Source organism: Charadrius vociferus, unplaced genomic scaffold, assembly GCF_000708025.1.
Source record: "Charadrius vociferus isolate BGI_N301 unplaced genomic scaffold, ASM70802v2 scaffold162, whole genome shotgun sequence".
NCBI lineage: Eukaryota > Metazoa > Chordata > Aves > Charadriiformes > Charadriidae > Charadrius > Charadrius vociferus.
This window is the reverse complement of record NW_009647236.1, coordinates 5,039,835-5,056,001: the sequence shown is the minus strand read 5'-3', so window position 1 is coordinate 5,056,001 and position 16,167 is coordinate 5,039,835. Positions and strand designations below refer to the sequence as shown.

The window sequence follows — 16,167 nt, the reverse complement described above, 5'->3', positions numbered from 1 at the left end:
GGGAAAGAAAAGTGTGAGTGATAATGATGTCACCTACATCTGAAAAAGTGGTTTGTGTGTACAAGTTGCTCTGAAATGGCCAGCTGAAAGCAATTCTTGTCCTGAAAGTAATGTGGCAATGTTACAGTACAGAATTTTCTTTTCAGCTCGTATCATTCAGTCAAGTTCTGTCATCATGTGAAATACAACTCTAGAAAGTACGAATGGCTCGGGATAAGCTATTTCAAAGGTCTCTAATACTGACCAGTTTGCCCAGAGACTTTTGTGTGTACTCCTACACAATAAATGTAGCCCAGGAGATAGTTAGTATGTGGTCAGTCTGACAGTTCTAATTTTCTGGAGTTGAGGTATGACTGTACCAAAGCCATGCTAAAACAATTCAACAAAAAATCTGTCTCTTTGAAGGCAGCCATCTGATATTATACCAAGATATCTGATGGGCTAAGTTGAGAGAAGATGCTTCATGTTCTTAAGTGGAAAAGGAAGAGGAGTCTAAGTCAGAAGCTTTGTTCTGAGGCAGTTTTCAAAAATGTTTTGCTTCCCTTTCTCTGTTTATATTACAATCACTTGTTCGTACTCAATTTGCCTTTGGGATCTAGATAAGCTGTTGACTTAGCACTTCCATTACAATGTTGTCTAAACATGGTATTGAGTTGATTATTTCTTTTTCCTGACTTTAATTTCTGTTGGGTTATACTGCAAGCCTGAGCATCCTCAGATATTAATACAGGAACAGGATGGGCAGATGTCAGAGTTATCAGCTTGTGTCTCCAGGCTGAAACTGCTAAGGTATGCTGCTGTGAAGGTCAAAGTATGAGATCCCTTTCTCCTTGTCTTCATCTCTTGTCTGTGGGCCCTTCAACCCTGGGGTTCTGAAAGTTCAGAGGATTTTAATGGTAAGATTTGGGATTTAATTCCCAGTGTTTCCTAGGGTCCAATAATATGAAAAAAACCTCTGGCACCTGGAGTTCTTGCAGGAACTAGGTATACAAGAAAATCGGTCTAGCTACCTGGCAGCAGGAGATGTGTTTTGCTGAAGTACATTCATAAAGTTAATGACAAAATTCGGGAGTGAACCTGGCAAGCCAGCTCCCAGATCCCTCATTATAAATTAACTTCTGCAAAGAGAAGCAATTCTCTGTTCTGGTACTGTGCCCTGATCTGCAAGTGAGTTGAAGGGGGTGTTAAGTACACACTTCTGTCTTTCTGAGAAACTTCAGTTGCTAAGTGTGCCCTATTATATAGAGGGAGGGAATGCTGTTTTGTGCATTTTAGCCAGCTGTTGATTTGTCCCTCACCCGTTTCTCCAAGGCATCCCTGTGGCCCAACGTCATGCATGAACTGCAGAATGGTGTAAAGCTGCGCAAGGTCACTGAGCAACCACAGCGTAGCGTGCCTCCAAAAAAAAGTATCCGCTCTCCCTATGATTTACTTTTGGATGATATTCAGCACAAGAGGTACACCCTTCGGAAGGTGAGTGACTAGAGTCAATGGACAACTCTGAAACCACCTGTTCCACCTCATTTCTAAGCAATTATTTCTTGAGACATCTTATCCAAAAGCTTGTCTTTTTCAAAGGTACTTCCAAGTTCAGAAGTGTCTGGGTTTCCCTCTCAGCTGCAGCTCAACATTAGATCACCCTGTTTGTCTACCCAAGCGCTTCATTGCCAGTAACCTTTTAATTCAGGGATAGCAACACTTTATGAAGCTAGATGGTAAACTTTTTCCCCCTCCAGGGGTCAGCCACTCCCTTCCCTGGAACAATTACGCTGTCTGGCACACAACAGTTTAATGAAACAGTCCCTTGCCTGCTTATGCTTTTGACCTTGCACACTTGTGTCTTCTCAGGCTCCTTGGGCTGAGCTGTGCCTGGCATCTCTTACCAGTTTCCTTGCTTTCCTGGATGTTGTGGGATGTGTGCAAGTGCAAAAGCACTTTTGAGCAAGTCCTTTGCTCAGCCTCAGGCAGAGGCCTCTAGGCAGCGTACGTGAGCTATTGCAGGAGTTTAGTCAGGGTAAAAAAAGCTGAGCCCTTTCCAGGGGCAGCTGCTGTGCTGACTGAGGTGGAAGGGACTTCCAGCAATACAGACGGTTGGTGAAAATGACCAGATACAAAAATGTCTGGGGTGCATCTAAAGGCTTGTGATGTTGTTAGCTTGCTGCAGCTTGAGCTGGGAATGATGAGCAGATCTAAAACATTGGCATCAGGCTTTGTGGCACTGGCGTGCTTTGCAAACAGACGTCTTGGCAGAAGATGAGACACAACTCTACTTGTAATAAAGAGCAGTATTTTAAAAAGTGAAAACTTTGCATACCACACCAGACATCAGCCTTTCTTCTCCTTGTTGGTGCTGCTAGAGTGCAGGGAGTTTTAAAGCCTCAGCTATACCATGCACCCCTATGAAACCCCAGCTCTTGCTTTTCTTGACTGTAGCTCCAGCCTTCAGATAAGGCTGTGACATTTCTCTGGAGATGATATCTTGACTGATATATAAATGAACAGTAGTGGAACATCATAACTACTTGTGTTCCTGGCAACGTATTGTGTATCAACACACTGCAGTACAGAACCGTAACTCAAGGTGGCAGGATGAACTGGGTCTTGATTTTTTTTTCTTTTTTTTTTTTTTAAAAAAATTTCCTGTGGTCAACAAGAAGCACAAACATGTTTGAAGAGTGTTAGTCAGAAATACTAGAAGAAAGCATAGAGTGCTACTGCTCAGGTCTTTGTGAAGGCTCTTAAAGGAGGATTTCCCCATTTGCAAAGCTATTTTAAAGCTTCTTTAGCAAACAGTGATCTAATTTGCAAATGAATGAAAGCACAGCTAGTGTGGGAAGCTGTAGTGTTGTTCTACCTGCACTCCCACCTGTTCTGAAGTTGTACACACAGAGAAAGTAAATGGCATAGCCTCAAAGTAAGAAAAAGTGAACAAGGCAGCTAAAGACATGCATGTGCAACTTGACTTTTTGTCAGTTCTCCCCTATGAGAAGCCTATGCAGCAAGAACAGGACTTGATGAGGGACACAGCCTACCTCACAAGAGTACCTGCCTTGCAATTCCATCTTGCTGTTGTTCCTAGTTTACATCGGGCTGTAAGCCAGTCTCTGGGACTCTAGCTTATGCATACAGCTGCCTGCTGCTACAGTTTTTGTTACAGTCATTAATCCATTCAATTACTCTCTTTGCTGGAGCTGAGTTTGCACTGATGAATGTGATGTGACCAGGGTACTTGTCAGGATCACTCCTGACATTAAAATCTGAGTACAATGTTTTCCAGTGGCTCCTCAGAGCAGTTCATGAGCTGCTGGGGCTAGAAGGCTGTATGCCTCTTGTGCAGGCCCCAAAGGGCTGTGCAGTGCTTCTGATTGCCTCTATCAAAACCCCACAAAAGTAAACCTCATTATTCTACACTTCCCAACTCAGGTTTGTTATTCTTTCCCTGTCTTCCCAATTCTCAAATCCTGACTTAAGTCATTCACTGGGCTGCTGAATGGGAGGGTGTACCAGGAGTAGAGAAAGAACTATTGCTTAAGCATCATTTCTGCTCTTTCAGGTGATCATCGAGCGAAAACATAGGACGCCTAAAATTGATGTAGCTGCTCCTAAGCCTCATCTAAAACCTGTAGGTGACCTGGTGATGCATTTAATGATAGCAAAACAAGATGATTCTGGAGTTGGCAAGACAGTTTCTAGGAATATAGAGCTAATGACTTAGCTACTGGTTTGGATTTGGGAGGGGGATATATTAACCATACAGACCCTCCTGCCAAAACATGGTGTTAGGAAAATGGGAGGTGACATGTTCATAGGATAAAGATGATCAGTCTCCCTACTTCTTCTGCTACTTCTTCCATTTGGAACATTTTGTGGTCCTGAAAGTAGTCTTGAAGTTCTCGGTTTCAAATTTGAGAGTTGCTGAAGTATTCTACTATGCACTGTCTAAAGGTTCTCTCATGTGTCTCTTGTGTGCAAGGCCCAGCACCCTCCTGAGTGAGAGGCACTTGTAAAACAGTGCCATTGCTAAAGGAGTAGTTCTGTCACCAGTGGTGTCCTCACTGGCTCTTTCTGGTGCTATGCTTTGCCTGCAGGTGCTGGAGAGGAAGCGCTATCTGGCACGAACAGCTCATGGCAGAAATAAAACAAACCCAGAAGCTTCGGTCATCAGCAGCAAGGGAAAATGGGAGCAGGCCCAAAGGTACCTGCTACAAAGTGACCTCTCAAGCATCCAAGTGAAGTCAGCATTGACTAAAAATAATGGGTGGCTTTTGAAATGAAAGCCCACTTTTCCATAGCATGTATAATGCAAGGGAGGTGGGAATGCAAATTCTGTATTGATAGAGGTGGTATGGCAGAATAGCTTTTTCTAGAAAATCTGTTTGTGGCTTATTAAGACTCAAGAGATGTTTCAACTTACTAATTTGTGAGGTTTTTTTAGGGGTGTTCAAATTTGTCAACTAAGTGAGAGAAAAGGATTTTGACCATCACCTAAAATTAAAAGATTATGTAACTACCAGGACAAAGTCTAGCCAAATCTCAAATTCTGATGTGTGGCTATCAAATTTGTCATTTTCTTGTCACAGCACAATATCTTATCTTGTCTGGTTTTTGTTCCCCCCTCTCCTCTGCAGAAATGCTTGTGACACCAAATAATGCCTTGAAATCTCCAAATGATAGTTTCTTAACTCTCCAAGATGCTAGTACTGAGTTTAAAATTGTCAACACTACAACACAGCAGCTGGGACCAGGCGTTCAGGTAAGGCTTTAAATGAAACAACTCTGGAGAGCCACAGGTACTTCAGACATTATTAGGTCTGCACACACGTGTAGCCTGGAACATCAGGTTCAAATCCTAATGTGGGCAATCTTGTCTCTCAAAAGTGAACGAATGTGGAACTATTAGGTTCACTGAAGTCCTTTCCTCTACAGAAGGTCATACCATATTTAGACACTTCTTTTTGTGACATGATTGCAGCCTATAGAATCAAGGTCTGCTCTGGTGTCTTAAAACTAGATCCTGCAGAATTTTTACTATGCATGGGAGTTTGGCCAATATGGGCCAGAACTATTCCCACTCTTACCTCACAATGAGGCCTTTGATGCTAGATGTATTGATGTATTTGCATTTCACATGGTATGTGAGCTTGTGGAAGGAAAACTTCATGATTTATTTTCAGGAAGCAACTTTACTGGTGAATTCCCACTCCTCTACCTGTGGAGCAATTTCAGAAACACCATTTTTCGATAAACCACAATACATAGTCTTTGGGCTCTTTAACTCCTGGCTTGATCATGAAAAGCTTGACTGCTTGGTTCTGGGATTCAGTCTGAGCATATTCAGAAATTCTGTGAAACAGAACTTAAGCCCTAACACATCATGTCTAGCACAGATGCGCTGGCATACAAACAGGAATCTGTTTTCTGTAAACATTTCTGTCTGAAATGCAGTTGCTTAACTGAGGAAAACGGATATGAATGAATAAAAGTAGAAAATCTTTGCTATATTTGCACAAGTCTGTTCTACTTGTAGGAACACTCAGCATTTGAGAACCCCATGGTTGATGTATTACTGCTAAACTAGAAGGACCTTCATATGGAGACTAGTACAATCAAATTTGTTTTCTACTTCTCTAGAGAAGCTAGAAACAATGCTGTTGAGATACAGCATTGGGTTTGAGTTGGGTTAGTGGGGCACAGTCTCTTGAACTGTTCTCCAGTGTTGCTACATGTGAGCTGGAGCCAAGCAAATGGTTCCAATGCACTCAAGAGTTGTATAGGGAGGATTTTGTGAAGTTGGTTCCTGAACAGATGAAACTTTGGGACTAGTATCTACATTGAACTTGAGCAAGAGAGAGAACAAATAAATTTGAAATTTCACTATCTTGGTTGGAGCTTCCTGGTTGCAGGGGGAATTAACTTGCTATTACCTCTTGGAAACTAGGGCATGTTGTGATAGGATGAGGAGGAATGGCTTTAAACTGGAAGAGGGCAGGTTTAGATTAAACATTAGGAAGAAATTTTTTACTTTGAGGGTTGTAAGGCACTGGAACAGGTTGCCCAGAGAAGTTGTTGAGGCCCCATCCCTGGAGGTGTTCAGTGCCGGGCTGGACGTGGCCTTGGGCAACCTGGTTTGGTGGGAGGTGTCCCTGTCTATGACAGGGGGGTTGGAACTCGATGATTTTCAAGGTCCTTTCCAACCTAAACCATTCTGTGATTCTATGAATATAAAGTTGCTAGATGTACCACATTGATTTTACTCTCTGCTCCACTTTTGGCTAAGCCTTGAACATTTCTGGTCAGTCCTGGGTATCATGGGTTTTTTTAGCAGCAGCACTTCTGAGGAAGTGGGCTTGGTGTCTCTTGTATGTAGCTTAAGAACATCCTGTCCTCTGGTCTACAGGAAACCACTGCAAAGCTGCCTTCTAGCACCTGGCTTGCCTCAACCAGGTCATCAGTAGTATCCTGCAACAGCACAGGTCAGTGTACTTATAGCTGCACACCTAAAACAGGTGACAAAGTACAATCAGTGGCCTGCTGGGTTCCCAGAGCCTTAGTTAGGGCTCACTGGCATACTTTCTCTCTGATCACCTGAAGACACTTTACAGGAGAAACTCCAACACTAAGCAATGAGTCTGGGGATGTGCCCTTAGAAAACCATTCTTCAGCAGCTGACTGAAGCTTGTATAGCTCCTGCAGCTTCAAAACAATGATAGCATGTCTCCAAAGGCCTAACTGGAATTCACAGTAAAAGCTAAATGAGTGTTTTGAGTGTTCAAATAGTAAGTGCACCACTTGATTTTATTAAACTGAATGGTGCTAATGAAGCCTCATCGCTGCCTACTGACAAGCATAATTACTGTAACCTCTGCTTTTTGTGATCTGAGCTGGTGGGGGTTGAGGGGGAGAGATGTAATCCTTGCTATCTTCAGAAGGTAGTGTAGAGCTCTTGAGCATTCAGCTTTTGTGGTGAATAGTTAAAAGCTGCTACCTGGATTTCTGCACCCTGAAACTCTCTCTTCCTATCCAGGTCTTGCTGCAAATTGCACATGTCTTCCCATGAGTACACCCACACTAGGAGAGAATAAACCTAGTGGTTTCCTGAATGCTGGCCAAGAGCAGCTACCTCCTTACAGAGGAAGGTCCAAATCTTTAGAGAGAGATCTTCAAAGCAAGGAATGTGTAAGTCCAGCATGTCAGCTAGCAAGCCTGGTCTGATATATCTGGTAACGATCAGAGCTTGCACCTTGATCCTCGTGCAAGCAGTAAGCATGTTCTGTGGTTTTTATCTTAGGTCATATTGTATACTGATCTTGAGTTGGGATATTATTGTCTCCTTGGAGACAGTTTAAAAGAAGATTGGATGCTGTAGTGTCCTTGTGGAGGCTTCCCAGTCTGATACGAAATAAAGTCGTTCTTCATGCAGGAAGAGAAAAATATCCCTGCATTACTTGAAAGTGTCTGTGGAGGCTTCCTCAAGCAGACTGTAGGTGGCAGTGGGGCTGTCCTGCTTTCTGCATCTCCCCTCATTCTTTCTAGATTCTGATATGTTCACAAATATCCTTTAAGCTGCAGTAAAGGAAACAAGTGGTTGACAAAATGTAGATAGCACAGCATCAATAACTTCTAAATGTATGCAGTACTGAAGTCATCAGGCTCTGAATGACTGTTGTGGGAACAATGCTGGGTTTTGTGTGCTTCTGTGCAAGCTTCTGAATCATGACCTTGCTCTTTTCTGCCCTGACAAGGTGTGCTGTGCCCTTGCCGCCTCCTTTCCTTCTGTATCCCTCCCTGCCCCACCCCCGGCAAGTCTCTAAACTAACCATAACTCTCTGTGACCTCTTTGTTCAACAGTGTGGTGGGGGATGCAGGTGGGTTGGGCTCCCCACCTGGGGATGAAAGTACTGTTGTCTCTCCTGGTCAACCACCAGACCATAGCTACCGTTTGTGTGGGGCCACTGGGTCTTGGGAAAGAGAAGGCAAGAGAGTCTTGTGCAGTGGAAAGGGATCCTGAACCTAGGAGGGGCCAGGGTGCCATATGTGCTGTGGTCTGTACCAAAGGGTAGAATTCCCCAGAGACTGGCTCTAGAGATGGTATTAACTACTGTGATGACTGAGGGACCTGCTTCCCTAATGAGGTGTTGGGAAGCTGCTTGAAAACTGTATCAACCACTGAAAGCCTTGTAGTAGTTTCTCTGCTAGTATTGTCAAAGAGTCAATTGATACTCTCCATCACTGGCAAAACTGAGTTTTGGGAACAAATGGTCCTGAGCCTTTTGGGACTCAGTTTTGAGGATGACCTCCCCAAATATCTGCTTCCTTCAGCTTTCTCTGATGCTTAACTTCTGTCTTTCAATAGGACTATCCCTTTCCTACCAAGCAGCCATCACCAACCATTGCTGAGCTGATTGGAACCAGATATGCAATGATGGTGCTGGAAAGGCAAGGCTTCTTTCAAGGAGGTAGTGATGGTGTCTTTTCAAGAGCAAAGGTATGTTTTCTCTCCTTCTCTTTGTGCTGTCTTTGCCTTTTGAAAGGCAAGCTGGCTGGCTTCATGGCCCTCAGTGCTGAACTGCTGAGGGCTCTCTTCCTCAAATTAGCCTGTTCATATGGCTGATCTGAGTTTGGCCCTAGGCCGTAGAAGTCTTTTGATACTTGTGTGGTGATGGCTTCTAATCAAGCTTAAGCTGTGTAAATTGCCTAGAAAGTAATCCAGCCTTTGCTTGATACTTCTTGTCTGTTATTTTCACTCTAGGAGAGCTGACTGCCATGACTGCTGGCCAGCTCTGAAATCACAAAGTAATTGGGATTTGGTACTGCTAAACAGTGAAGCAAAGGCTCTTAACTCAGGCTCCCACACCTGCTGACTCAAACAACCTTTCTGAGTAGATGCAAAGGTTGGGGAGATGAGGGGAACAGGGAATGACCTACAGCACAGGGCTATTGGCTGTCCATTCTGCTTAACTGCTGGCTTATTCACTGAGTCTCCCCTTTAGAGGGGCTGTTGCAACTTCTAAAGCAGATGTTGTGAGTACAAGCCCTTTGCAACACAGATGTGAGCAAGTCCAGGCTACTTGGCTTAAGGGGTCAACTTCTTGCCCTTGCTTATTTAGCAGTATAGGCAGAGACAAAGGGTTGTGCTAGCAGAGCTATGCTACTTCCACAATCTGTCTCATGCTCCTGAGATTGAACCCTTCTTTTCTTCTCACCTTACTTACCGACCCTGCTTTAACTTGCCTGCTCTCTGCCTATTCTAAAATGGCTCTCCTACGCTCTTTGTGTTCTTGCTGCTTTAGCTTTCTCAAGCTCTACGTCTCAAGATAATATCAATTCTGACTGCCAGCTGTGTATGAATGTGTTCTTTTTTAAAAAGTTCAAGCGACTCATCAGCTTCCTTATGACTCATTTTTTGCTTCAGGATTGGATTCAAATTTGCCCTGACTTAATCTCTTTGGGATTGCTGCAGTCTACCTCAAAGAATGTCTCTCTTCTTCCCTCTCTCTTAACTAGCTACTGTTACACTCTTGCACAATACAGCTATTGTTTGCTCAAGAGCCTTTTTTTAAACTCCTGTTGTCTGGCAGCTGCCCCAAACCTCTGCATCATAAAAACACTGGCCTTCAAGTAAGACTTTTTTTTGCCTTTTTAGCTTTTAATTCATGTGTCTTTGCTATCCTTTATTCGACCTCTGTTATTGTATGTGGATCTAAAGCCTTTAGAAGGTTGGTTTACGTGCTTGGTCTTTGGCAGGCCGTGGATACTGTTGGTACAAAGATATTTCCCATTGGCATTCACAAGTAACTTTCCTTTCCACAGATCTGTTTCAGCTGCCATAAGCAGATGTTTCTTAAGTGGCCTTACAGCTGTTACCTCTGCAGCAGGTGAGCTGGTAGGAAAGGACTGAATGAGGAGGGATAAAAGCATCAAACAACAGTACTGACAGTACTGAGTATTCAAACAGTTGCAGTGCTGGATAGGAACAGGTTGCTGAGCCCTTCAGTTTTGCCTTACTGCACACATCGGACTGAAGTGTCTACAGCTGCAGAGGATGTGGAAAAACTTGCCTCTGAAGTGGTATATTTAACTCTTAGTATTAAGATAGCAATAACCAAATTTACTGTGCGAGTATTAGATTCAGTTTCTCTCAGAGATGACTCTCTGCATTTTGCTCTAAAGGTTGGATTTAACTTCAGTCAGGGGCTTAAATAGGTTCTGGGAGAGGCTTTTCAACAGAATCTTCTGTTGAGGACTGGAAAAGTAAACTCCAGACCCTGTGACTGGCAAATGAGCTGGATCTACTTGTATCCACTTATTTGTCAGAGGTTTTCTGTTCATGGGGGAGGAAAAGAGTTACTTCAGACTCAGTAAGGCTCACTTCAATCTATTTGAAGCAGTGGTGAAGCACTGAATTGATTACGAGCAACAAGTAAACAACCACTGGGAATTGAGTAACTGTCTGGTGGTAGTGCTGGGTGAAAAGTAATGGGCATTGGCAGATAAAGCCCTCAAGCTATGGGTGTTGACACATTTCAGATGATCTAAACTAGCACACATAAGAGGGCTGGCAAACTGTATAGGGGAGTTCTAAGCTTGCTCACTTTGCCATCAAGTGATTTTGCCACAATCACAAATTAAGACTTACTTCACCCTTAGCTGCAATATTGGTATCTGCTGAGCTTTACTCAAATGATAATACTGGGAACTTTTTTCTCTTAGTGTTGTCTGCTGTGACTGCTGCATCAAGGCAAGTCTAGACTTTACAATAAAATATGTTTGGGGTTTTTTTTACATTTTGTGTAAAAATGTACTTTTTCTTTTACATTTTCTCGCCCAGTCATAGGAAGCTTTCCTTCACCCCACTGATACCTCAAATCTTCCCTCTAGCTTGCTTCTGAGAAAATAGAAGAGAGAGTATTACAAGGTGTAAAAGCAGCCAGGGTGCTACAGACCTCTCTTATCATACTCAGCTAAAACAACTCTTGTTCCTCTTTTTTTCATCCTGTACAAAGTGGTTCGGATTACTCTGTGCTCTGCTTATACAAGGGTCAGGAAGTTCACTGCATTAATGTCTATCTTCTAAGTGCACCAATGAATCAATTGCATGCCATGCAAATTTTCCTGCTAAGGAGGAGGATGTGTTTCCCTGAGAACTCAGGTGACTTGTGTTGTGATTCTAGATGTCCATGCCCTTCAGAATATGTGTACATCTCCCACTTCACTTCTTAAAACTTTTGAGACTCTCCAGAGAGGAGGACCCCACTACTCAAGAGCAGAAGAGCTCAGAGTTGCTGCATGAAATAGAGCACTGGGAGTGTTTTAGGTAAGCTGGGACCGGGATGTTCTGGTTTTTACCTTGAAGGATGTTACCAGTTACTTGTATATGCAAGTCTACAAACATGCAGACAACAGTATGTAGTATTATGCTGGTCAGCTGAATGTTATGCTGAATGACTAGTTTAGCCACTGGTCAAACTAGTCTACGGTTCTCTGGAAGTGTTGTGGATTTTGGATGACCAAAAGTGAGGACATGTAGGTGCTCTGAAATCCATTTTGCTTTTTAGCTATTGGGTTTCTGACATGGATTCAGAAGTGTCCATATTAGCCCAGACATAAAAGGTTCCCTGTGACAGCTTCATTTATATGAGGATTTCCAGACCTCATTATATGCTATCCCCAACAGCTGAGAGTCTGTCACTAGAACACGGGAGTAGCCCCTTTATAACTAGAAATAAAATATGCTAATGGTCTCAGGTATAATTGACTGAAGAATAATGCCACAAATGGTTTCTCAGTCCCTCCACACACATAGAGACATCCTTTCCTTTTTGTCCCCAAAAAGGGAACTATTTCAAAAGAGTTCTGGGAGGAAAAGACAGACCTTGTGGGTATAAGTGCAGTATCTAGGACTCAAAACATACGTTATCTGTTCTCTTCTTTCCAAATCAGTTATATATTCCATTGGGAGAACAGGTATTTTTTATCTCTGAAACCATTATTTAATGTAGCCAAAATAAAGTCACAGCAGTTTCTGATTCAAAGGGTTGTACTTCGGTTGCCAAAAATCAGGGGCAGTGTTCACTAAAGTTAACTGTGTGGGCCAGTGGTTTGGTTCTGTCTTGTAATGCAGGTGCTGCAGAAGAGGTGTGAGTGACTGCATTACTGCCATACTTCAGGATGGCAAAAAAATAAAAGTAATCCTACAGCATAAGGGTGCGGCTGTAACTTTGGATCAACCACAGATGTCCATTAGCCCTGTGGCTGACATGCTGTCAATAGAGAGAAGGTGTCAGTAAGTGAAGCTGTTCTAGTGTTTAGTAGCTTTCCTAAGCGGAGCTGACTGCTCTGTTGAACCCATGCATTTAGCTGAATCACTACCCAGTGTTGGATCATGTGCGGGGAAAGGGTGGAAGAGCACTGTACCCTCTAACAGAAACCTGAATCAGCTTTCCTGCTTTTCTTTTTTCCTCTCCCACTCCAGTGTACCCGTTATTTTGGAACCCCATTGCCTAGCACAGCCTCTGTGCTGTTACACAGGGACCATGGCAGACTGGCTGACTGCAGACATCTGTGTGCCATGTGAGCAGTATCTGTTGAACATGGCTTCCAGTCAACAGCAGAGCATCCCTCTCAGGAGAATTTCCTGGCCTTGAACCAAACTGGAATGACTCTGCCATACATTTCTCCTGTCACTTGTTCTGTACCTGAAGTAAATGAAACAGCTTTATGCACCTACAAAGACCTATAAAGGCCTGAATAAAAGACCTCCCTGCTGGCTAGTCTAAGCAGGAAGCACAGTTAGTATTTATGTATTGTGAAGTATTATAAAATATTGTGGTTTTTAGAACTGTTTTAATTCTTGTGTCTTTGGGAAAAATAAATGTTGAAGCACTATCAGGCCTCTAGCACTTCCTCCTTTGCACCTGCAGTTGTCATTGTTCAGTGGCACTGTTTGCATTCATTGCTGAGCAGATTTCACCCTGTGTAATAAGTACAGGGAAACTTTTAACCTAAAACTTCTATTCCTGAGAGGCTTGGAAAGTCGTGCTCTCTGACATGTGATCACATCATGGTGCATGTTGCAAACACTTACTCCTCCTTGATAACTCACTAAAAAGCACTTAAAACTCACTGCTCTGATGCATGTCACACTGTAGCAATGGCTGTCAGGCAGCCTGCTTGGTCTGATTGCTTAGGAAGCTAGCTCTTGACTTGTTTTTCGTCTGTGCATAGTCTGTGCTTTGCCACCAGAGCTCTCTGGTACATGTCACTGAAGTACCTAGTATATCTCAATGCCATCATTGCCTGCAGGGCAGGCGGCTGTTCTCAAGAGATTCTTGCTCTTTGTATTGCTCTAAAGCTTTGCCTGAAGCTAAACTGGGCTATTACAACCTATGACATTCTAGAAAGATAAAGAATGTTTTTGGTAAATTCTTTGTATGGTTAAAAACAAAAATTGGATATTGCATAGTTTCTCCCTGGGATTGCCTGTGTGGAAGGGGTGTAGGTGCTCTGATGGAGTTCTCCCTGATGTGTTGAGCAGGGCTTGGTTAGAGACCATTGAATGATACAAAGGACTTGTAGTTGGAATGAGTCATGCTGAAGAAAATAATGGCTGGGAAGGGCCAGTTCTTCTTGATAGAGGAGAAGGGAAGAAAGACATGTTTAAGCTGAGCCCCAAGGTCTGCATCCAAACTGCCAGAAGGGTCAATACCTCCAGCTGACTTGTGCTGGCCTAACTCTGCTTCCTCCAAACTGCCTGTCTGCAAGCTGAAGCCTACCTGCAGGTTTGGGCAAGCTCTGCAAGTAAATGAATGTGGGGAAGCTGGAGATGGTGCTTCCTTTTGGAGCAAGTTCAAGTGTTCCTCTTCCTTCAGTCAATTAGGAGGGGTGCAGCCTGCCTGCCTAGGTCCTCTCCTGTATGTGCTAATTGCTGGTGCTGCTGGGAGGCACATCCGTATCAGGCCAGGTGGGCTCCTTGCGGGCTGCAGGGAATGGCAGGCAAGCCACAGCTGTGCTTGCTGGCAAGATGGGCACAGTGTGGAGCCGGGGGCATGAGGTGCTCTTGGACGCTTGCTGAGTGAGGTAGTTTAGATAGAGGTAGAAATGAGCTGATATCAGCCTGTTTTGATTAACATGCAAGCCCAAAATGTTTCTCAGAGCCTGGGTGCAGTGGTATGGAGAGAAGGTATCTGTATGGCACTGAGGTAGGCTTCAGTTTATGTGCAGAGCAAAGGCAGTCCTCTCTACCATACTGGTTGTGTTGGCCCCTGAGAGGGCTAGTAAAACCTCTCTCCCCTGTACAGGAGTGACATCTAGTCCTTCTTCAACTCTGGTGTGCAACTGTTGCTCCTGACCATGGCAGGTCATGACAGCTTATGGGGGCAGGCTTATTAGACATTTACATCTGCTTAAACACAGCCAAAAGAGCCTGGCCATCTCCTTTCCCTAGCCAAGGAGAGCCCTTCAGAGGGATCAGAGACTAGGCCTTACCTGGGATCCACAGAGCGCAGGGTGGAGCAGGCAGAGGTACCACACAGGCAGCCTGAAGCCAAGGTGCGGAGTGGAAGACTCCCATGTGGAACAGATCTGGGACCAAACCTTAAAGGTACTAAAAGCAGCACTTTCCAGGGATGGGGAAGTGACTGTTCAAAACCTGTTCAGTTTGAAGCCCCTAAAAGGGGATGGTTTGGAGGAAAGTCTTCCCTCTGCATGCACACGGCAGGATTTGATCTGTCTTGCTGGTTCGTAGAATCATAGAATTGTTTTGGTTGGAAGAGACCTTTAAGATCATCAAGTCCAACCGTTAAACTAACAATGCCAAGTTACCACTAAAACATGTCCCTCAGCACTGTCTACATGTCTTTCAATATCCCCAGGGACGGTGACTCAACCACCTCCCTGGGCAGCCTGTTCCAATGCTTGATAACACTTTCAATGAAGACATTTTTCCTAATATCCAGTCCAAACCTCCCCTGGCACAACTTGAGGTCATTTCCTCTTGTCCTATTGCTTGTTACTTGGAAGAAGAGACCGACCCCCACCTCTCTACAGCCTCCTTTCAGGTAGTTGCAGAGAGCGATAAGGTCTCCCCTCAGCCTCCTTTTCTCCAGGCTAAACAACCCCAGTTCCCTCAACCGTCCCTTGTAAGACTTGTTTTCTCGGCCCCTCAGCAGCTTTGTTGCCCTTCTCTGAACACACTCCAGTACATCAATGTCTGTCTTATAGTGAGCAGCTCAAAACTGAACGCAGTACTTGAGGTGTGGCCTCATCAGTGTGGAGTACAGAGGGACAATCACTTCCCTAAGTCCTGCTGGTCACACTATTTCTGATACATGCCAGGATGCTATTGGCTGCCTTGGCCACCTGGGCACACTGCCCGCTCATATTTAATTGTCTGTTGGCCGACACCCCAGGGCCTTTTCCATCAGGCAGCTTTCCAGCCACTCTTCCCCAAGCCTGTGGCGCTGCATGGGGTTGTTGTGACCCAGCTGCAGGACCTGACACTTGGCCTTGTTGAACCTCAGGCCACTGGCCTCAGCCCCTCAATCCAGCCTGTCCAGATCCCAGCGCAGAGCCATCCTACCCTCAAGGACATCAACACTTCAGTCCAACTAGGTGTTATCTACAACCTTACTGAGGGTTCCTCTCATCATATGGACCAGATGATGAACTGACTCCCTGCTCAGAGTCAACTGATTCTAGTTATTAGTGTTGTGGTTGGGTGAAACTTGCCTTTGGACGTGGGGACCTTTTGGTATTCTCCCACTGCCGCAGAAAGCGGTCCATCTCCAGGCTCTCGCATTGGGTCCCTTCACGCAGCCTCTTGTACCTTAAAGCACATCTGCAGTCTTTAGCCCTACTCCAGTAGGGAATCATGACTGAAAAATGGGAAAAGAAGTCTAATTATTACTACTGGTAGTGGCAGGAACCTGGACTGGTGCACTGGCAGCAGAGGAGGGAGATCTGTCGGGACAAGCTTACTTTCATCTTCTTTCCTCCTCAGGTCAGTTCTGTGCCCACTACCCCTTGGAGCCAGCAAGGGGTGGGCAGAGCTGAACTCGGACACCTTTCACTTCGACACGGGGCCTCCGAGGAGGGACCCGCCGAGCGTGGCGCCTCATCCCAGCCAGCAGGCACGGAGGCGACGACGCTCCACGCCTCGCTCCCCTGCCC

At 44.6% G+C, this 16,167-nt stretch overlaps 1 protein-coding gene across 1 annotated transcript in view; it reads left to right on the top strand.

Annotated features, from left to right (window-relative positions):
- Nucleotides 1-11,318, top strand: part of LOC104281903 (protein spire homolog 1-like) — a 15,938-nt gene extending 4,620 nt beyond the window's left edge. The window contains exons 5-8 of the mRNA XM_009879959.1: nucleotides 1,312-1,473; nucleotides 9,811-9,875; nucleotides 10,711-10,738; nucleotides 11,172-11,318. Coding sequence (XP_009878261.1) covers nucleotides 1,312-1,473; nucleotides 9,811-9,875; nucleotides 10,711-10,738; nucleotides 11,172-11,318 — 402 coding nt within the window. The remainder of the gene's footprint in view (nucleotides 1-1,311; nucleotides 1,474-9,810; nucleotides 9,876-10,710; nucleotides 10,739-11,171) is intronic.
- The last annotated feature ends 4,849 nt before the right edge of the window (nucleotides 11,319-16,167 follow it).